General features: G+C 37.8%; 1 protein-coding gene across 2 annotated transcripts in view; it reads left to right on the forward strand.

The window, feature by feature from the left end:
* Positions 1 to 457: 457 nt before the first annotated feature.
* Positions 458 to 24291, forward strand: part of LOC306842684 (CXADR-like membrane protein) — an 83300-nt gene continuing 59466 nt past the window's right edge. For both annotated transcript variants that reach the window (XM_079373689.1, XM_079373688.1), the window contains exon 1: positions 458 to 950. In XM_079373689.1, coding sequence (XP_079229815.1) covers positions 920 to 950 — 31 coding nt within the window. In that variant the 5' untranslated portion in view covers positions 458 to 919. The remainder of the gene's footprint in view (positions 951 to 24291) is intronic.

Genomic DNA, 24291 nt, shown 5'->3' on the forward strand with positions numbered 1-24291 from the left:
CTAAATACAGTGAGATTCCCAACATCAATTATTTATTTATTTTTTCATTACCATCATTGTTATTATTAAGCACATGTATCACGTTATTTTATGCTAAATAAAATAACTATATGATATCACTACTCACATAAAGAACTATGAGTATAATGTTAGATATTATCTTTTTTTGTAATTGTATTAAAAATAGCAGTATTTATTTTTCTTCTGATTCTTCTTCATATTAGACGTGTTTATAACAGGATATTTTATTCTAAATAAAACATCTCGTAAGGTCCTTGTCTATATAAACATGTACGAAATGGCATAAAACGGCAAAATGCTCATACGTGGCATATTGTAAAATATTAGATGCGACGTGTGGTGTGTGCAGTAACACTCTTGTTAACATGATGTTCTTACACTGTGGCTTTTTGCATCCGCTTCCATCAGAGCACATGTGCTGTGCTCCTCTCCATCCAGACAGTGCGAGTGTGCTTCAGACTCTAGAGGTCTCCGTCCTTCAGCATCCACACACGCGCTGTGCATTCTTCTGCATCGGCCACAGACTCAGAGAGAGAGAGAGGGAGAGAGAGAGAGAGAGAGAGAGAGAGACAGTGAGGGAGAGACAGAGGACACCGCGCAACCGCAACCTGAGACGCGCGTCCTCCGTCAGAGCGAACGGGAACTTTGATGATTTGACGGTGAAACCGATGGAAACGTGGAGATGATGTTCCAGTCCTTGATGATGGATTCGTCTTTCAGCATGTCCAGCTATGCTGTCCTTGTGCTCGTCTCTTAACAGACTGCTGATCCATTTTTCTTCTCAAATACTTCTGCTATACAGCTTTTGTGATTCCTCGTGAAGAACCGTGAAGGAAACGGGGCGCATTGTTTGAATTGTCATTATTATAAAGGACTTCCAGTTGCTACAGGATTCGTGATGACTGCTACATACCGCTCCTTATTCCTCTGTAAGTAAACCGAGTTATTTATTCCTTTACAGTGTGGCCGGATTTTGGACGTCTAAGTTGCTGGTCCGCTTTTTATTGTTCACCTTCATCCATGTCAAATAGGTTTTAGCATGAGCATTGGATAAAGTCTTCAATACGAAGGCATACATTTAACAAATTTAACCTAAGCTTGGTAAGAAGTACAGTTCATAATAAGACCCCCACCCAGTTGAGTAAATCAAAGCCAGATGGTTTTGGTTTTGGGGCTCTGATGAGTTACACCCTTCACACAGACAAACCTTGAAAATAAAGGTTCCAGCCAGAATAAAAAGGGTTTTACGGTATAACATCGCCTTTTTAAGTTCAATGGAGAACTTTTTATTAACTTGTTCTTTGGGAAACCATCATGTTCTGGTGCTTTAATAAACCCAGTCAACAATGCGATGCACCTATTGTCTGTTTTAATTTTGCTCAACTGAAAAACCCGGTGTAACTAAAACGGTTCCTCAAAAAGATTATATGAGTAAACCTTTATTTTAAGAGTGTTCCATCATTGTGTTTGCGTCTGAGACCCCAGTAACATAAGAAGACTGGGAGAGATAGTACAATGTGCATTTATGCGTATATTAAAGCGTATATCATGACTTGATTATGATTATGCATCAGCCAAATACTATTTGGGTAACAAAAGGTCTCATTTGCCGACTGCATTTGTGCAACGGCAGAAAATTGAACGTTCTTTGCAGAACGGAACAAAGACCGGGCACGTCGCCCAATCCAGATCTCTTAATTTGTTGTGACATCGGATGGCAAAAATAGATCCTCCTGTTAAACGTCCAGAGCTGAGCCGGTGGCGCGAGGCGCTGGTGTCCGGTGGGCACGGGCGTCTCGCGTGTGTGCGTGTGCCGGGGTCAGACCCCGGGAGGATGTGTGAGAGCATGCATGCAACCATGGGTCACATTCGCGGTTCATTGTCCGATTCTCGGGCTGCACGCGCGTTTGTAACGGGAGTTTGGTGCGCGTGACCCGTCGTTTATTATAATCACTGCGCCAAACTTTGTCCCATCTTTCGTGTCCTCTGCGCGTATGCATGATGCAGGATGAAAGCGGTGTGTGTCAAGTACCTGCCTATTGTGCTCCCTAAATGCATGATACTGTGTATTAAAATTCCTCGCGCATTCTCCGTGGCGTATTGAGAAGGTCAACGCTGCTGTTACACCCCCGACAGAAGCATCAGCTTGCCTACAACATTTCCAAACACTCTTATTTTAAAGCAGTAGAATTCCTGCGTTAAGGATTTCAGCAAAGTGTCAAATGACCCCTGCTAATATTGGAACTGGTTTGGTTTTGAAAGTCAGTTTCTGTGTCACAAATCTTAAAAGTCATGATTACGAAAAGCTGCAGATACATATATTAGCATATCTTTTTTTAAAAAAAGAAAAAAAGAAAGAATGCAGCTCATTTAAAACACTCCCCAATAGCAGGACGTGTTGTCACACTCGCTGGAGGTAAATTGTCCCACTTGAAACCTTACTGAAAGCCATTTTGAGAGTTTTCAGCTAAATTTAGTACAATTCTAAAACACAAAATTATACATTAAATGCATGAAAAAAATGCGCTAACATAAAATAGCAAACCCTTATTTTGGTCATCTAATATCATTTCAGTTTTATACGAAATGTAAAACCATGTGGCAGCCTTCACTTTAAAAATTTGACATTTTGATGACACAAATTTAACTTACAATCCTCCCATGCATCAAAAACAATAAAATAAACAATAAAAATCAATGAAATATTTCAACTTTTGGGTTAAAATCTATTTTAATTTAACCTTTGTCTAAATGTAACCCATGCTGTATTTACTTTACAGCAAAATGAAGTGTTACTGTTATTTAAAATCTTTGTAATTAGACATGAGAAAACTAGTCTGTGTCTGTCTAATGGGAATATAAAATGCCTGGTCATACTTTACATTAGTGTTCATGATTTAATTTGCAATTAATTGCATGCTTAATATGAAATTATTGCTATAATAATGAATAAGCCTTTATTTCCAGATGATATGTTTAATACCCACACTGCATGAAAAGTGTTACCACTGCTTTGCTTATACTGCTAAAACTGTAACCCACACACCTATGGGATGCTGCTAGTTGGCGTAATCCCATTAGAACGATGGCAAGAGAAGATGGAGAGTGTGTTACATGCGCCCTGACACGTGCATATTTTGCAATGTAAAGCATAAACACCCTTATGTTTGCAAAGATGCATTTGTTTCAAGATATCAGTAATAATTATTTAAATGCAATCTAAAGGGACATTATCATATTTCACTTTGAGAACTATAGTGATATTGATTTATCAATCAGATTACCGCATTTTAAAGGTCATGCTTATTTGCTATTGCTTTCCAATTTTGTTTGTCTTTAGGCATCGACTGAGCCTTATTTTTTTCAGACAGAAAATGAGGTCATTTTAATGTGTTATTTGGTGAATGATTATCTTGGTCTGTGTTTGTGAGAGAAGAATGGATTGAGAACTGACGCTGTGCTTGTAGTAGGTCAAATTGGTTTGTGCTTTAAATTAGTTCAATGAAAAGCCTTATAGTGTCATTATAAATAAATTCCTTCAAGAATGTATAACTCCATTACGGAAAAAAAGCTTTTAAACTGGTATGTTTGGCGTGTAGAGCTCATCTCATTGCTGGGAATCTTAAATGATAGACTGAATCAATAGTGCGTAATGGGGTAATTTCCATTTCATTTGATTTGATGCTTTCGAAGATCTTACATTACTTAAGTCTAGCACCCTGGAGGAAAGTAATATTTATTTAAAAGTCTTATAGCAAAAATGAGCCGGCGCGAACTGCCGCTATCAGGAAATGAGCTAAAAAAGGACAAACCAAGCAAACTGTACAGAAACCACTCGGATGATAAATCACTAGTCTAACCCCTCTAATGCCGACTGACTTGAATGGAAAACGTAGTCTGGGCACTAATAACAGACTGTAATTCACTTGTCAGAAATGTAATGGAACCATAATAAAGAACTTTCTCCATGTCACGTGATCACTTAGTCCTCATCCAACACAGCCGAGACTCCACAAAGTCACACTGACCACTAGATATGTGGATTTCCATCATGCAATGACTGAATGCATTCATCAGCCTACTGTTTTGAATATCCGTTGCAGGTTGCCAGTAGTTACACTAACATGGCAAAGTGTTGGTTAAAGTCACTCATTTTCTCATCCTGTGCTATATTTGGCTGATAACCACAGGCAGTAAGAAGATCTCCTGTATCTGAAAATGACAGGACGCTGCAGACCCAGAGGTTATAAAATGACATCTCAATGTGCATGTCCCTGAATCACAGAAGACGTGCGCAGAATGAATAAACACGCCAAACACTTACAAACTTTTACTCACAGGCTCGCATACACAATAAAACGCTGCATAATGATAAATGCTTTGGCATTTTAATACATTTTTCTTGTAAACACGGTGAAACTAAATATTGGTGCATATTATATTTTAAGAGAATTGGGTTTTTCTGATAAATATTTATGAGAAAACTTTCGCAGGCTTCAAATGAGTATGTGTTGAGTGGGTTTAAGTGGCTGAAATTTTCATCTGGAGTTTTGGATTTTTTTCCGCCTTGTTTACTGAAGCTCAGATGTTTGGTTAGGCAACATAAATAGCGTTGCAATTTTCCAAGCAGTGGTTTGGGTGTCTGGCTCTGTAGTGACATGAACATTCCTGAGGTTTTCCATCAGGATATGATCCAATTCAAACCTATCTACACTTAGGGATGCAGCAATCCAGGTCTAACCATTTGTTTTTCCTCCCTTGGATATGCTCTTTGTCATGGGATTATATGACAGTCCTCTACATAACGTACTCCGAGCTTCTAGTTAGCTTTTGCAGAGCTGTTATAACAAGCTTCTCCTGAAAGACAGTGTGCTTGTCTCCTGCTGCACCACATCTGAGGTGACATTGTCTCAACTCTGTACTGAAATTCAATATTCTCCCTGTGCTGTCATGACGCTGCTCCTCACAGTGCAGATAAACAGCTTGAAGAGTTCTCCAGATGTGTTATTCTACTCGTTTGGCCTTGAGGAACATGTGGTGCCATTTCTTTTTGTAAATATGCTGTGACTCAGTCTGTGGGAGGTGCTTTGACTATGTAATAGAATTCTTTTAAAGGGTAAATTTGTATATATTGGCTCAACCAATGGCACGAGTTTGGGGGCGGGACTATCTGTTTGTCCGACCAATAGCAGAGCAGGAGAGTAATAATGGAAAATTGTTTAAAAGCTTCACCTTTAAATCTTAACCAATTAATAAGGCGTTGTAGATGACAAAGATAGTGAAATGTTAGTTTTAGTAATGTACTATGTTCATAGTTATTCGTTTCTTTAAAAAAATGTCATTTTTGTTTCATCATTCCTGACATTTCAAACCACCCTTCTCTCATCTGCCGTCTCGTATTTATAGACTAAAAGTAAATGTTAGCTGTATTTGTCTTAAATATGAAAATAAAAGCATTAATTATGAGTAAAACTGTCATGTTTACAAAAATTTATGACTTTAACGCAATCCTCGACTGAAAAAAAGAATCAAAGGAAGCCACAGTTAACGCCGGGCCACGTTTGAGTCGTTCTGTTGCCTATAAATCTCAGACTCTTTTGACTCCCTTGGCTAAATTACTCCCAGATTACTCTGGAGCCGCTCAACAGGAACTGCCTATTTTCCTTTACGGCTAACCTTTGACAGATGTTTATGAATGGTCCGGTTTGACAATAATTCAATCCAGCTGCATCTTGGTGTAGCAAAGCCCAGCTTGCTTACATAAGACATTGGTCATGAGCGGCCCTCCGCCCCTCACTCGACCCTGATATACAGGTTTTGGCTTCCAGAATTGCATGGCCCAACAGGATTTTGCACATTGCCACCTCTATGGTTATTTGCAAGTGAACGAATAGAGGATTGTGTGCATTATTTGATGCAGTAAATAACTATGAAAGTCAATGATGCAAGGGCAATTACTTTTTCCTGATTCCTGGAAGTACTTTGTTCATAGTGAGTGTAAACAGTTTAATGAGGGTCCTCATTGAGCAACTGAGATTAGCACAATGATAAACAATAAAGCCAGAAGAATTGCCAATGAACCAAACAATGAATACCGAGAAGAGAATTTACTAAAAAGTCACTTTTTTTTGTGGTATTTCTGGGAAAGAAAAGACAAAAAGAATGTGTTCAATATAGGTGATGTCTAATATGAAAATAAATGTAATTCTGTTATATATTAGCTGTGTCTATATGCTGTTAAACAGGAGGGTTCACCCAAAATGAAAATTCTGTCATCATTTCACCCTCTAATTGTTCCAAACCAGTATCATTTTTCTGATGGTAGTCATTGACTTCCATACTGTTTTATTTTATTTTTCCATACCTTGGAGGTCAATGGCTACCGTCAACTGTTTGGTTACCTACATTCTTCGGAACATCTTTTATGCAACAGAAGAAGAAAAAAAAACTCATTACTTATTTTTGGGTGACCTATCCCTTTAACGATCTGAAAACTGCATTGTAATTGTTGTGTCTTGCGTATTTTATACCCATGAACAGCCACATATAAACCACAGCTTAGATGAATTAAACTCAATAATGCTGGAGCCTTTTTACTGCATCTTTAAGTGTTGGAGTGATGCACAGTGACTGGTAAATGTCTCAGTCATTGACTGAAATTTCTCACATTAGTTGGTGAAACACTTTGAGAAGTCCACTTTGCAGTACACTTACGGTTGAATGGAACAATCATACTGTCTTTGTTAGTGAGTCATTGACTCGTTCACTCAACCGATTCATCTGGGAACACTAGTACTTTGTGTTTTGCTAGCCTATATTACATGTGTGCATAACGTCAATTTTTTCACAAATTTGCTTTTTTGTAGTTAAACAAAGATAATAACGGTATCATTTACAAACAATGTGCACTTGGAAACCCATTTTCAAAAGCTTGCATTTTCAGGCTCCCAAAAATGCCATTTGTTGGGTAAATGAATGGCCAAAACTCAAAAAAAAAAAAAAAAGTTCGACATTTTTTGTTGAAAATGGTGTTATGCAAACTAATTCAGCTAATTCATCCCTAATTCAGCTTTGGCTTAGTTTGGAATTATTCTCTTTAGTGAAGCAAAAACAGACAAAGTAGCTGACAATTTTGTGTCTAAAACATAAGTTATTAACTTGTTTGATGTAAACTTTTTGAACACTTTTTTAATGTTTATTGAACGCATGAATAAAAGCATTGTCGCACATGCAATCGTACCATCAGCAGATTTGGTCACTCCTTAGTGAATTCCATGAATATTTTTAATCTCCCACGTGGTGATATACAACACAGATCGCACGCATTTGCTTTCTTAAAACATCTAGAAAGACCAAATGAGAACAGTGTCTCGGCTTTTGCATCATGTTGTTAGGAGTGAGTTCATCATGGATGCATATTGACTGAAAACTCTCCACCTGAGCCCGAGGCTTTGCTTACTTCCTCTCAAGAAGGGAAGCAGTACCTCAATGAAATCATGCAGGCAGGGCTGAGGCTGGCATTCTGTCTATTCTGAGCTCAAGCTGCATTTGATCTCGACTTTTTTTAGGGATGGAAGCAGGTATACATTTCTGTTTTCAGCGAGGAACAGTGATCTGTCTATTCGGAGAGACAATAAATAAATAAATAAATCGATTGGCAAAAAGATAAACTGCTCTATGAGAAAAAAGCCTATCTTATCAAATTTTGAAGAGCGTACATGAGGATCATGGATATAAAAGTAAGTGTTTGCTCAGGAAAGAATACCCAGGAGATAACCTGCTCTATTCTGAGAGATACAGCTCAGTTGATGATCCACCAAGGCTGTTTTGTTGGAGCTAGAGAAATGGGTTTGTCTCGTAAGTGAAGACAGAGACGGCTGCGATAGCAAATATTCCTCAGTGCTGTCACCTGATCACTTACTGTATGTTAACTCAAAATGATTTTTTTAAAGGAATATAGTTCACCCAAAAGATGAACCTTCTGTCATCTTTTACTCACACTCATTCATTTATCCGTCTACCAGCAAGCTCAAATAAAGCTATAATGGAAATGAATGTCAATGTCAAGCTCGAAATACTATATAGTACCACATAGTTATCTTTTAAATGATTCTCAATGAAATGAGCAAACCAATATTTAAGGAAAAAATATTAAAAATGTTCCCTTCACTGTGCCTGTCAAATCACTTTTGCACTTTTCAAAATGCATTGCACCGAGTTTATTCATTTTTTTCATGACTAATTGACTTAATTTGATGCCAGAATTAATTTTCTGTCATGGGTAAACTATTCCTTTAAAATATGAATGGTGGTATTTCTAAGGTATGTGGTTAGGTTTTTAGAATTGTGTTTTTTTTTTTACTCTGATCTGATTTCATGCAGGAGTTGTTTTGCATTCACAGGCATAATGTGTTTCTGTGCTGATGTTCTGTACTAATTTACTTGCCCGGTTTGGCATTTCTCTTTATTTTCTCTGCTGCTTTCCACTGTGCTTTTGTATTTACTTTCTGATAAGATTGCATGCACCTGCAGTGGTGTCTGTTGCAATGATGCAACATCTTCCAAATGAGTTTTTCTCCCTCTTTTTGTAGCATTGCCACAAGGTTTTGTATATCCTTCCAAATCCACTGATAACTGCTATCCGAGAACCGTCTGCTTACGGAGAAATCAGAATAAGACAGTCTGAAGAGGCTGCTTATGTTTTGATTGTTTAATGTTTTCATTGCCAATGCACAGAATGCCTGAAAGCAAGATATTCTATTACAGCAGGAAGGGATGTTACATCCTCAGGCAGGAAAGCATCTTCTGTCTCCCACCAGGAATTCATTAGCATGAGACTCCAGCTTTGTTTCCATCGGGTTGACAGGCAGCTGTAATTGAATTGAATTGATTATAGATAGATAAATATCTTCTCCATTGCAGACACATGTTTCTTCGTGTGGAGAGTGGCCTTTAGAAGTCTTTTTGTTGCTTGTATCTTTTTCCCGTTGTTCTGGGAAGGGCTGAAGACAGAATGTGAGGGGAAATGTTCCACGTCGCTCTATTTAGACACCCGCTGTTCCTTTCAATTTGAAACAGTCTATTAGCTCTGCTAGCAGGCCACTCTGTTTGCTGTTTTGAACCAGCTTGCTCCAATGTCTCACTTCATTTCCATCTTCCAAGCCAAAATCTTCCCCACCTCACTTTCACTTGCCCTAGTCCAGCTTGTTTCTAGCTGCTTTCCAAAGGTTTCCACTGTTGAAAAGAAGCATTTGAGTCAATCCATGTCCAAATTTTTTTTAATGTATTCTGTTATTTCATGTTATGAGGGTGTATTTAAATTAGATTTTGTTTATTACATATATATTTTAATGATATAGTTTTACATGTCCTCATAGCAGTACGGTTATATGCGTAAATCCACTTATTTAGGCAAAATAATACCGATCTGTCATTTTGAATGACAGTTCAAAGGATGTCACAGAGCCAAGTTCAAATCTTTGCAAATATTTGAGCACTTATAAGCTTTCTTTGTAGATGTGTACTTCAAAAATCACCATTCCGGAAAGGAAAAAGCATCCGTTTCATAGAATGACTCATTTGTTGTTTGTGAACGCATTGTTTTACTTCTGAAAGGTCATTAATAAGTGGAAGAGATCTGCACAAACAGAATATGACTGCATCGATCGTTTATTGAACTGATTGATGAGACACAGGCCAGCGTTGAGGATTTTATGATACTGTACTAAATTGAGTTTGAGTTGATGTTTGTACTTCCAAGACGATGTGCACCTAATGACAGTTATAAATTCGCTGTTCCCTTAATGGACCTTTTATGAATAAAAAATTAAGGAGTAAATAAATAAGTGAGACAGACATTAATGTTACATCATAAAATCGCCAGAGTTTCACTTATATTTGAGCTTAGATGATAATTAAATTCATGCAAAGAGTACAAATAACTGAATTTCGTTCATGTCAGTAAATTTGTCATTAAAAAAATGAGTTTTTTTAACGGTGATATTAATCATATCCATTAATGATAAATGAGTTTCACTATAAGACTGCGTTTGCATGTTGATCTCAGTCACCTTCCCATTTCCATAATAGTCAGGATTAAAAACATGTTTTATATTTTTGTTTTACCTTGAAACTTTACTTAATGGATACAAACCAAAAGATATTCATATACATTTTTTTATTTTTTTGGTCACAATATATTTTAAGGTCCAATTCCTACTATTAAATGTGACTTTTGCCTCAGGTAACTCCTAATTTGCTGCTTATTAATAGTTAGTAAGGTAGCTGTTAAATTAAGGTATGAGGTAGGATTATGGAATCTAAAATATGGTCATTCAGAATAAGGCATCAATATGTGCTTTATAAGTACTAATAAAAGTATATTACAATATAGAATTTCTGGCCGTGAACCAAATTTAAGTGCCTAAAGTATAAAAATGTGTATGGCAATATGCTAAAAAAAAAAGAAAAAGAAATGGATGATTTTGGAAGGTCACCAAGTTAAATGGATTTTATTTCTGGATTTTATAATCTGCATGAGCATTGGTACTTGTACAAGGAAGTAATAGGCTTGGGTGATGAATGGCTTAATTATCAGGCCTCAGTGTCAGACATTTCGTTCTTCATACTAGAGCAAAAACATTGCATAAAGGAGTATCGCTGATCAATCGCAAGGCAGTCTGCAATTAACTCCCTAATGCGCCTGATTACACCGACTCCAGCGTGCCCGTTTAACTAAGTGACTCAACCTTTTAAACAGCCAGCGGCTGCACACACTCAGTGTTTGCACTCAAGATTAAACCTCTTGTCCAGGTGCTTTCACCTTGAGAAAACGGTATTGTGTGCTACCGTGCTGTAAAAAGCTCTTTATTCTTCAGAAACGGTTTCCGAACAGATGGCGTACCCAACTCTCATTTTTTTTTTACGAGTCGTTAGACTTGACTTGTTGATGAAATGGAGACCTTCCGCTACCCTGCTCATGCAGATGTGTATCTTTACGGTTTAATATATCTTCCGTGTCGCTGCATACCAGGTGCAGGAAGCGCTGTATAGCCGGCGGCATCTCATACATTACACGGCATCTGACGGAGACGATATCAGGAAGCCTTCGCTGTTAACGTCTAAAACACAGCAGATTTATTCAGAAACGCAGCCAAAGCCTTTTGGTTGCTACTCTGTTTGATTGAAACATGTACACTCCCACATTGAGACCTTGAGACTAGGCCTGCGTATGGCATAACAAGCTTACCGCACCTCAGGGAGCAAACATTAAAGCCGTTCTCTTCCTGAGTCTCAGCCTGCAGCCATATTCCTCTGTACATGCTTAATTGTTTAGTCATTTTTGGCTTCCCTTGTGTCTCTTTCCAGCTGATTATTTATGATTTCCATGTAGGATATCTCCATGCACCATCAAACTAGAAAACAGTAATATTTCAAAGAGCGGTATATACGCTTGAAATGGATGGAAGGTAAGCGGTGGTGTTTGGCAAGTCGGAAATACTAAAAATGCATGAATGTATTTGCACACAGTGCTTCATTCACTATTAATTGCACGCAGGAGTTCTTATGTGAGCAGAAAATGTGCTCTCAGAACAGGTCCATAGACAAATGAATTTGTTTTATAGTCTCCTTTAATGTTGATAAATCAGGATTATTCTAAATAAGGGTGCATGTTATCATCTCCATATAAGGGCTTTCCACACAAGCGTTCCTGTATAGCCATTCATCACTATTTGCAAACATTTCCTTACACAGTCTTAAGATGTACTCGCCGAGACTACACATAATTAACTGAATTTATTATTTATTTTTGAAACTTATTTAGAACAGCTGAAAAAAAGACTTGTCAGGACTTTTATATTATACACACATATACTATATTATATACATGTATATTATACACATATTAATGTGAAATGCTGTATGTCTGATTACAGTTCCAAATTTGATCTTAAATTCGGGGAAGAAGAAAAAAAACTCTTTCATGACTCTGGATTCTGGTTGAAAACATTCCCTAACAGGTTGTATGAGTGCATTCACTTTCGAGAGTGAGATACAAAATACAGTCACTGTGCAGTGCTTTGTTATATTTCTTTATATTGTATTTTTCAAAAATGTTAGTTATACATTAAGTTTACTTCCAAAACATTTGCAGTTAATTTGATCTGAGACACTTAATATACAGTTTCCAGGTTTTTGTAAATATATTTTTTAAAGAAATTGTGACCTCATAGAATGCTTCACATTCCACGTTTAACCTACAGTAGTGATGTCATTGTAATATTTGCATACTGAATGCGAATCGGTCTTTATTCCTGCATTTATTTGCATTATTTATAACTGTGTTTACACTGCAAAGATGGGGTTCCACTGAGTTGATACTTGTTACAGCAATCAAGAAGCATGCATATGTCTTCATGACAGCAGCAAAGCGGATCTGATGTGACATTTAATTTACAAAAGAAGCTTTAAACCCTTCAAATTTTGGCTGTTCTTTTGCTGCCTTGCAAGCGGCTGTATTTTTGGACATGCTTATCTAATATTTTTCAATACTGTTATTGAGCTGCACTTTGTTCTTGTCACTACTGACTTGATATTACATTTCAGAACTAGTTGCAGGTACAGTAAAATTAAATCCCATTTAATCTTATAATTTTGTTTCCTGTGTATTTTCATACAGAAAAAGGATGTGGAGTACTCAAATTTGGCATGATTTGTTGCCCTTGGTCCAGAGAGACTTGGTGGGAGAAAATAGCTACGTTTGCAAAATAATTAAAATCTGAGTGAGGATTGCAGCGGACCTTAAACAATGCTTTACAGCTTCAGTAAACAGTCTTATTGACTCTGACTTTTCATATATTGCAACATATGAAGCACCAGTGCCAATTTGATTATTTTCAGCTCCTCTCTGGAGTTCATACATCTGTTAACTCATAGTTGCTCTGGTCTTTGTTTGCTCTTTGATTCTTCTTTGATTATGCAAAACCAACACACTGTGATGTGAAAGGGCATGTGATCTCTTAGTTGGTTAACCTTTCCTCTTGTATGCTCTTTTGACATTGAGCAATGTGGTGGATTCAGCTCCTCACCAACCTCTGTGCTAATGAGGCAATCAAATCCCTGGTGTTGTGGTGCAGAGGGCTGGGAGAGAGGGAGGAAAGGGAATGTGCTGTCTCAGCAAAGAGCGGCCCAGAGCACCCACTAAATTCCAATTGAATGCAGAAGCGGAGCTCCGCTGGGTGCCTCGCAGTTCCATCACATGTCTTCATAGCACTTCAGTTGAATCTTGCTAGAGATTCCAATCCATCCATTTGTTTGTGTTTTCCTTTTCTTGTGAAATTTCTGGGGTTTTTGCACTGTTAGCGTAAGAACAGTCCCTGGTTAGCATGTATCACTACTATGATTTTAGCTTATACCAGGGGTGTCCAATCTTGGTCCTGCAGAGTTTAGCTCCACCTTGCCCCAGCATATCTACCCAGAAGGTTCTAGTCATCCTTTAGATCTTGATTTCCTTGGTTCAAGGGTTGGAGCTCAACTCTGCAGGAGAGTGGCCCTCCAGGAGCAGGATCGGACTCCTCTCACATGTACAAATTTGCACAACTTCACTAACTTCAAACCTCAGACCTTCTAGTAGGCATAAAAACATAGAAAGAGAGAGTCAAGCCATATCAGCCTCTGACAGCTACCAAAACTCTGTTGCATGACTTTTCCGCATTTCCACTCACATTTTTCATATTTAGCAGGATTTTTTTCAGCAGCAAACAAGACTGGTGCATGCATTTCCATGTATGTTAAGGGTGGTTAGTGCTGCTTTGCATATTTTTTTGCTGATTGACTAAACAGATGTTAAGGTGTAATTTACCGCTGACATGAGATACCAAGCCAAAGACAGAGACCGCAGTGCTTAGTACAGAATACACAATGATAGTTTTTAAGTATGAATTGATCATGTTGAGCAATGAACTCCAGATGTCACAAAACAACAAGTTATTAAACCTAACAACAAACGCAACCACAAAACAGTGTAAATATAACTAGAAAATGGTGAATATTCAGCTTTATTAATTATTCATGCCCCACTGCATGATAGGTACACCAGTATCAGAATGTTGAGTTTTACATAATTGTATAACTTTCATACTTACTCAAAGAATCCTTGTGAATATAAACAATTCCAAGTAATACATACTTATAAATCCAGTCTTTACTGTCTACAAGCTTGAATTGACTGTTGGCAAAGTTAGTTACTGTTGCTATCCCCGACAAGCATTGCTGCTCTCACACTACACATCATGTTCTCATGCAGGGAAAAATACATGGCAGAGCAAAGAGGAAACTGACAACATGCAGACAGACAAGACAGAGCAGGTTACTTATGGAATGAAACAAGGTCTCAGGACTCTCAGCTTTCTTATTTTGTCATTTTTAAATAAATTCAAACAATAAATACCATTTTGTGGCACTTTAATGGGTCGTGACAGATCACTGTATTGCCTCAGTTCAAACACGTGAATGGATAGTCTTTTCATTTCCATTATGTAAAGCACGAATTTTACATGAATAAACATCAGAAAGTATTTTATTTCAACTGCGGAACACACAATTTTTCAAGTTTCACTACATAAAGTGAAACCTATGAAAATGGTTTGAAAGCACATGGTGCCATAGTTTCATCACATTAGTGTCGCAGTGACCGTCTTTTTACAGTAAAGGACCTGTCATAGATTAATGAGTGGAAAGATGACATGAAACGAAGCGAGGTTAGCTGCATTGAAAACAGATGAGCGCACATATGCATATACAGCTCCCATTCGGGGCGAAGTTCACAGGATTTTGATAAGAGCACACGTTTTAACATACTATTTTATTATTTCACACTCAGCATTTTAACTTAAGTGTTGCAAGCCATGCATACTGCACCAGACATGACAGTTTTCTGGTACGCAAAACAAGAACTTTAAAGGAATTCACTTATTGCCGATACTGTGGCAGCCAACAATAGCACAGCTTAACCCTGCTCTTATCCTGCTCTGATCTTTTTTACCCCATTTTAACATGGATTTCTATGGAGACCAGATGTCGGGCAAGATGGCGGATAGCAGCGGCGGAACATAATATCCGCATTCTGATTGGTCAGAACGCCTGTCAGTCAAGCTCCCTGCCAACGGTCAATTGAGTACTGATATAGAATTTACTTAAAAAAAAAAAAAAAAAAATTCTGAACTAAATTATTTAATGTAAAAACTACATAGTATTTTCTTCAACGCTGAAATTTGGATATTTGATTTGTAGTTACAACAAAAGCTTTCAAAAGTACACTGTCATTTTGCCTCATCTTTTGACAGATTTTTATGACAAATAAGGAGGTTGATCTGGGTCCAGGTTACATAAAGAAAGAGTATGCATTGTTAATTTACATATACTCTACTACTGACATTGTGCCAATTCAAAGCTGTTTGAAAATTGCTGAATTTATCTGTTAAGCTAGATCTAAGGAGCTTGGTGGGGACAGTAGCATTCAAAACACAGATGGTGACTGGCTATGTCTTTTCAGCAGGGTAACTACTGGTGACAACCTTGCCTGATCGCTAATGTAGTTTCTATTGTACTGCAGAGTTTGGGTCTTATAAGGAAAGTAGTGCTGGTACCTATTTCTTTTCTTGCTGATGTTATTTGTTATAAGCAGGTCCTGATCCAGCTTCTTGTAATTGTCACAGCAAGTGCTGCTTTTTGGGGTATAGAGGAATTACTAGTAGGTGGATGATATTTCCCAGGTGCTGAGCACCACAGTCTGTGTTTGTCCGCCTCAGACAGTTTAGCACAACATCTCAAGATTTCTGTCCTTGGGTCTGTGTGTATTTGACTATTTAGGAGCGTTTGACCCAGGAAAACATAGCCATAGCATCTCGGAAGTGGTCACTGAGCCCATCGCTCCTCGAGGAGAGTGTTTACCTTCCTGCGCGCTACCTCCATGACTTATTCATAGCACAGAGCGAGCTGCCACACTTAAAAGAGAAAATGTGTGCCCATGTAAACAGTACCGTCTGCCCTTCGGTGGGCAGGGGAAGCAATTTTTTTTGGATTTCATTTTTTGTTACTCATCTCGTTTTGACCTCTACAGCACTTTAGTGACAAACACACTCCAGGACAGAAGTATTGCAGTGTGTTTTCTGTCCCCTCTGGGCTGATATTATTCAGAGTTTAATGCTGATTGTTTACACCACACCACAAGTTGAGAATTGTGGAAATAAAGTGCCTCCTTTTGTGCAATTTAATTAGAGTGACATCAGTTAGCTGCTAGCAGTGCAGTTCACTGTAATGTTACGCCATGATGGGGCGCCAGGCTAATGTGTTTAAAGCAGACACAATTAAAACGAACGCGCCGCCTGATAACCACAAGCTTACAGCTACTCTGAAGGAATTACGGAGTATAGCTGTCTGTCTTATAATGTGCAGCTTATCTGACAGATTCCCTCTCTTTTGCTGGCGGTAATGAATGGCTGGTGTGGCGTATCTTTAGGCAGAATGTATGAAAGGCAGCATCTCGTGCTGAGCGATGCAGAGCAGGGCTCATTATCGCCACACAGGTGGGGCCTGGACAGGACACGATGGGAGAAACTATCAAGAACAGACAGAATTGTTGTCTGTCTTGCATGTCGCAAGATTGTAACTGTTGTTTTTTGTATCTTCTTCCGCAGGAAATCTGTTCTGTGGGTAAATGAATTGATGCCCATTTTAAAATCTGTGTCCATTATTGTTTTAAATGATTTCTGCATTCTCAATTTTGTATTCAGAATATTTTGGCATGATCTTTCATTATTTTTTAATGAAACGGCTTATTTTAAAGATAAGTTTTGTTTTTCGCAAAAGTTTCCTCAAAATCAAAGTTATATGGTGCAACGAGTATGCAGAAACATACAGAAAAATACAAATAAAACAGGAATTTAGATCATAGACTTGTGTCAAGGTCAATAAGTCTCTTAAAACATCAGACCTTTTGTGACCAGGCAAATTTGGTTCCGATTGTAAAATGTAATGTGGTGCGACTCTACAAAAATTATATTTATAAATAAATAATATATATATATTACTTTGAAAATAAGATGTAAACATTTATTTTACTTGATGGTTGCACCACATGACTTTTTTCTTTTTTTGCTTCTTTTGTTTAAGCTACTTAACACTAGCGTAAGTACATTTTTACTCTGTAAAGAATTTTCATCTAATTCATTAAAAAAAGTTTAAATGAAAGCAATATCAAAAATATTGTCAATTATGACAATTATGAATTAATATGTTTGAAAATAATCAATGTAAACAATTGCATGTATTCAAGATGTTAAGAAAATGTTAATACAGTTAATACTTGATAGTTGCACCACATGACATTTTTAGAAAATCTGTGCTTTTATTAAAAGGGTATTTAAAGAAAAACTGCATGAAACCAACGCAAGTACTATACTGTAAAGTTCATCTAATTCAATTCGAAACAAGTTGAAATTTACTCAATTAGTTTGATGGAATCTTGTGTTGAAGCTGAAAGTTGAAATGGGTTAAACTATTTTGATGAGATAAATTAATGACCTTTTTGACATTTTTACAGTGTAAGAACACAGAGCACTTGCTAGTGAGTCTTGTTTTATATTCATTCATCAATTTGTCCTTTTCTTTACCATCGGCGTTCTTATTTGTCATTGACCCAAGTAAATGTGATTCTAGCCCACAAGTGTGCACCTGTTTTGAGGTCAATAAGCAAACATTTCCTTTAATTGAAGCCAAGTTACACTGAAAGATCTATGTAATTAGCCTTTGTCTGTTTCCTTAGAGTCATGCTAGGCAAATAACTCATCCTTGGTTGCCTTTAGCATCTCCGAACACCCTGTGAGGTGATATATACCGCCTATTGATCTTTGGATCACGTGACCTGGATCAATACCCAGAAATCACTTCCCTGTATTCAGTGACAGAGAGGGGGACGGAAAGGCAGTCTGACTTGTAAAGGTCGACTGTAGGGCGCAAGGACGGGTCCTTGGAAGTGCTCTGGTTTGCAACGGCTGAACACATCAATTCTATCACGGTAAGAGGAAGGTCATCGGTCCAGCACGGATGTATTTATGGCCCTGGAGGGCATTTGGAGAAGTTACTCCCTCTAGAGTTTCACAGAAACATCCGACTCCATGCCAAGGTTCTGCTCTGTATCACAGCATTTGGCTCTTTCATTAGAAAAGACTTAAATTGAAGTTGAAGTGCCTTGGAGAGTTAGATGTATGTCTGGCTTTAACAATGTAAGACATTACATGCTCCTTGGGTATGTTCAGACCTGACTTTGGAGTCTCGGCTGTAATGAGTGATTGACATGTGCTTGTTAGCAAGATCTAACAATCGACTTGAAGATGGATCGACAGCATGGCACCTTTTTTTGCTGCAGCATCAGTAACAGACACATTGAGGCATGAAGGGGATGGGACTATTGACCAGCTGGTTACCGTTTTAGACTTCTGTCTGCACTCTGAGGCATCAAATTAATTCCAACAACAGCATCCTCCTTGTTGTGAAGAACTAACATGGTTAACATGTGCTTTTAAAGTTTTAATGCATTTAATGTAATCTTAATGCATTTTCCTTTGTGCCCAACTCTTCCATCAAAATGTGATAACCTGCTCCATCTCTAAAGTCTCATGTAGGCCTTGTGAGGAATTGGTTAATGTTAACTATTAGTCAAATAAATATTTAGCAGCATTCTAGTGTAGGTCTCATTCTGCTATGGATTAATTCATGATGGATAAAATCTTTTTGTCTTTAATTATTGTGTTTCATTCTGAAGTATGTCATATTGAAGTATGTCATATAAATGGATTAAGAATGTGATTCATGTTAACTTGTTCAACAAAGTGGTGTCACATATTTTTTTTTGTTTTTTTGGGGGGGGGGGGGGGGGGCTGAGCCATTCATGGGTCTGCTAACAAAACTTTGCTCTATTTCCACATTCTACAATCTTTGCCTGTCGTCTGATTGACATTTCATAATTTTTTAGTGAATAAAAGGCCTTTTAGTGTAGGCTATCAAAACATCAAAATGTAGGCTATCAAATATGATCCACCAGGAGTGTTTATTTGTTTGTCTCTCAATTTTGCCCCCACAATAAAAATCATATTAGTTTACCAGCTATCAGAATTTCATCTTTTCATCTTCTACCAAACTGCATATGTTTGCTCATTTTGTGCCTTCAAATAAAACTGAGGTGATTTTTTTTCCTCCTCAAGTATGACCTCTACATTTTTACTATATCATGCTATATGAGCAGCCATAAATAAATATTACCATTTGACTATTATTTGACTTATCAGGCTTTATAAAATGCCTTTTTCCCTACCCTCCCTTCAGTACCATTGCCACTCACTTTCTCTAATTCTCTTGCATTTTGTTCTATATTTAACCACTTCTTACTATTGATTCAGAAGGATATTCATGCGGCATAGAGAACAGCATTTAACCCCTCATGTCCAGCAGGCAGACATTTTGGTTTATCAATCGATATTATCACATGAACGCATTAGTGTCAAGATTCACGGGGGTTTCCAAAGCCCTATTATTTTTCCTTCTCTTTTTCCTTTTTAAATTTCACGGGTGCTCTAGGAAGTTGTTCATGGATTGAGCAGAAAATCGTTTCCTTCCCGTGAATTGAGTGGTAGAAGGACCTCATCATGAGGAGTCCCATGTGCACACGTGTGTTGTAGAAGGAAGAACACAGTTAAATGAGAAGCGCTGTGGTTTGCCCTTTATAGGTTCCTGTCCTCAATGACAGCAGGGTTTCAGATCTAACCAGATCCCCCTGTGTATTTAAAACATCAGCCCACGGCAAATACCTGTCATTTCAAGGGTGCCACATTTCAAAATATCCACATTAACACTCCTGTGACCCTCACATACACACACACACTACTCCATCAGTCCATCAATCTGAAGGGTCAGCCCCGATTCACTCTCAGAATTGGTGTTGTTCCCTTTGACAGACGCCTATATGAGGAAACGTTTTCATCTCCTCATTTTTCTGATCTCAAACATGCGGCCGCCACTCTCTCGGCCTCCCGCTGCGTGCGATACGTGCTGCTGCACGGGGCAGAGCAATACAAATTATGATGATGGGTCCTCATAATTGCTCTTGAGTCCTGCCTACCAGAGCAGCTCACGTGTCCATCTAATGGGGACCAAAACAGGTACCGTCGAGTCAAGGCTGTGTGCGGTTATATGTGGAAGTGATACAGAGAGAGAGAGTCATGTAACCTCATCCATCATCTGGCATCTTGGCCTGAGACTCCTCTGAGAAACTGTACAAACACACACACAAACACGTACTCTTGTTCTGATAATGTGATCTGAAAAATGAACCAGTGTACAAAGAAAATGAGAAAGTTGTCTGTCAATGCGTGCGTTTGTGTATTAAAATATCTTCTGTATGAGACTATGTGACGTTTCTGATTAGGAATGGGCAATATAACCGAATAAAAAAAAATTTGATTTTTAATAGTCTATATATGTGATGCACTGAAAGAAATCATTTGGTGTAGGATTTATTTTTAAACAATTTTCATTTAGAAACTGCTGTTAAATTGAACAAGTAATTACAAAGAAACTTTGCTTTGCTTTTTTTTTTTTTTTTTTGCTTCTTTAGGTTTGTTGCATTTTGCTTTGTTTTGTTTTGCTTTGCTTTGTTTCATGTTTGTTTTGTATTATGTTTTCATTTGTTTCAGTCACATTATTCACTAAATTTACACAACATATTTAAACACCTAAATGTCTAGTCTAATGAATCGCAAAGAATCTCAATGGCCAAAGTAAAAGGTCATTATAATCAATAATTACAATATTAATAATGCTACTTAATATTATATTGTCACCAAAGTTCTTGTGAATATAGCGTCAGTATATAATATGTTGTCCAGCTTTAGTTCTGTTCTATGTGTGTTTGTAAATCTGTAATTGCAGGCAGTGTGTTAACCTTGGGAGGTTACGTTCCCCACTCCAACCAGAAGTGTGAATCAGCAAGACCCAGTCACTGGAGAGAAGTGTGTGTGTGTGTGTGTGTGTGTGTGTTCATGTACAGGTGCCTGCTATGAAATTCCCTCCTCCTGTCTCAGATGGGATGTGTGGGCCAAGGTCAGTGCTTGTTTCTGAATGCTCAATGCCATTCCTCTTCACACCGTCCAGAAGAGAAACACTGCGGGGAATGGAGACTGAAAGTGAGCAAACGAATGAAAAGATAAACGTAAATCAAACATATTCGATTTAAATCTATCTTTCTCCCAGCTCCTTTATACAAAGTCCTTTTTAAATCCCTTTCTTTCTCGTTTCGCTCTCTGTCTTACTAACCATATAATTTTCCATGTAAGCGGTAAAAGATGCTTGCGTGAGTTGATTGGCTGGCGACACGTCGTTAAAATCGCCATCTATCCTGGCCTTCACCGATTTTATTGCATCTGCTCAGAATACGACCTCAAGCCAAGTAAAGCCTTCCTGGGTTTACCACACACACACGATTCGTTTTCTCTCGCCCACTGTCTTACTACACAAAATTCATACGTTGTCTGAATTGATCAGGATTCAATTGCACTTGTGTGAGTTTTTGGCTCAAGGTCTGCATATAAAGTCACACCAGAGGTGTTCAGCTGGGATCAGGACTTGGCTTTCTGCAGACCAGTCAAGTTCTTCCACACTGACTCAATCAATCATGTCTTTTTGAACCGTGTCTTATACACAGAGGCACGGTCATGTTAGAATAGAAAAGGGTCCTGTCCAAACTTTTGCTATAATATTAGAAGCACACAATTCCCTAGAATATCATTATATGCTTAAACATTAAGATTTGAACTCATAGAAATTACTAAAGTAGTCAAACATGTTCATTAGAAGGGGGTGACCCAATACTTTTGGCAATATAGTGTATGTCAGACTTTTTTTGAAACCGTTTTAAAATTAAATAATGCACACACACGTTCTCCCTTCCAGATGTAAGAGACTTCATGTTTCAGTCATGTGAGACAAAGTGCTGAATAGCACCTGACACTGGCTTATCGAGGAACGGTAATCTTTTTTTTTTATGGGGTGGCATATGTCACTTCATTCGATAATCCACAATGCATTTAAAGGATGAAGGTCATGATACAAGCAGGAGGATCGCTGCTTTAATCCACCTGCTGTCACTCATCTTTCTACCCTGAAAAATTTCACTGATATAAAAATGTAAGGACAAAAATGGCCATCATAGGATATGTTTCATATCAATGTTTAGTACATACTGTATGTGAACTGACATAATGGCTCTGTTTAAATACTACTTCTGTAAGTCTAGTAAGCCTGCTGATTACCATGTGAAGCAACATGCATTATTCATACAAAAAGCTGGTTAAAGTGTATGCAAACTTGTCATATGACCTCATCACAATGCATATTTAATTATTCAAATGGCCTCTAGTTACCATGCTGGACACAAATATGGTTATTTGGCATTTTATGGCATTTTTGTGTTAAATGTGTTAACTTTTGGCAGTGCAATGAAATGACTCAAGACAAAGATGTTTAAAACTGTGGCTCATATTGACTCTAGCTCATCTGTTACACTATATATATATATATATATATATATATATACATATGCTTGCTGTGTACAGTTTCAGTCACAGAAACAGTGAGAACAAAGAGTGTGTACTTGTGTGTGTGTGTGTGTGTGTGTGTGTGTGATCAGTTAAGTGGGAGATGTCAGTTCAGTCAGTCAGTCATAATGAACGGTGCTGGTGCACCTGCTGCCTCACGCTGAGCCATTCACAACACACAACAAATACACCGTAAAGGAATTACGAGGCCTTCTCTCATAAACGCAGATTGTCTCTGTGGTCGCCTGTGGTTGGTGTGCTGGAACTGTTTCATTACAGCACAAAAGCTGAGCTCTTCAAAAAAGACCTAAGCCATTTCTTCCTTCCTGTTTGTGTGTGTATGTGCTTTATTCCCCCTCCGTTCACCTAAATATCACATATTATAGTCACAGCGATCTGTTCTTGTCAGTCTCTGGGGGTTCTTCGGAGAACTTGGGTTTTTCGTGGGTTTGGAGGAGACCTCTGATGTTCCTCTGTGTTTTTCTCTTCCTTTTTTCCCTCCGTCTCAGCTCTGGTGCTAACAAAGCAAACTTAAGATGTTGTACTCTGGCTGACATTTATCTACAGTCGAAATGAAATGCAAGACATTAAAATTAAAGACTAAAAATATCAAAATGTTGCTATATTTACTCTGGTGCCCAATAGGAAAGAAAACAAAATCTCATACGTATCTCCTAGATGTCAAAATGAGCTGATGGAGACTTTTATTTTTTGTCTCCTCACTGCAATTCATTTTTGGTTGTATTTTACAGTAAAATATAAAAATGTCAATAAAACAATGTACGCTTAATTGAAGCAACTGATTTTGTGGTGAAGTATCTTAAATTGTTAGGAATCTTATATGATATTGTGATTAAATGGAGAATTTTGTTTTTATCTCCTCTGTCAGATATCTTTATACAAACTCAAACACTTCTCATGAAATGCAATTTGTGTTCATTTTACTGTAAAAAAGAAATTGTAATTTTCCCCCCTCCTTTATAGATCTTTTATACAAAATGTAGGTTGTTGTCTAAGCTTAATTTGATTAAATGCTAACATTTATTGTATTGTTATATGCACTGAAACTTAAATCTGAATCTGCTATGAAATAACGTGAGGCTGATATGGCAAAAACTGTCTAATGTATTACTTATAGGACGTTTTAGCAGCAAACTCTGAGGGCGACAGTTCTGAAACATAACAGAGATCTCATATTAGTTATCCTGAGCTATAAAAGAGCAACGTCTGAGCAATAAAACACTGGCTGCCTAATTTGACTCTCCGATTAAACCACTTCCTTATTTGCAGGAAAATATACTGTGTGTGAGAGGAGTAGTGTGTAATTACATCTTTAAAAGTAACATCATTAACTAGAGCAAATAGTTAAATAAATTACAGAGGCCGGGTGGAGACGTGAGTAAAGATTTGATTGCGCTCTGGTTCCTGACTTTTTGTGTTGCAGTGAGCCATTTGTAATGATGGTGTGATAACGAAATGTCCCTCGGTGGGAAAGCGATCGTATTGCTCATTTCTCAGGGCAGTTGCCAGTCCACAACGTTTCTTCGGTCACACAGTTCAGTCTTTGCAGTTGGCCGCCCATGCAGATACACTGACCTCGGTGCTTCATGTGCTAATGAAA

Source organism: Barbus barbus (genome assembly GCF_936440315.1).
Source record: "Barbus barbus genome assembly, chromosome: 23".
NCBI classification, from domain to species: domain Eukaryota; kingdom Metazoa; phylum Chordata; class Actinopteri; order Cypriniformes; family Cyprinidae; genus Barbus; species Barbus barbus.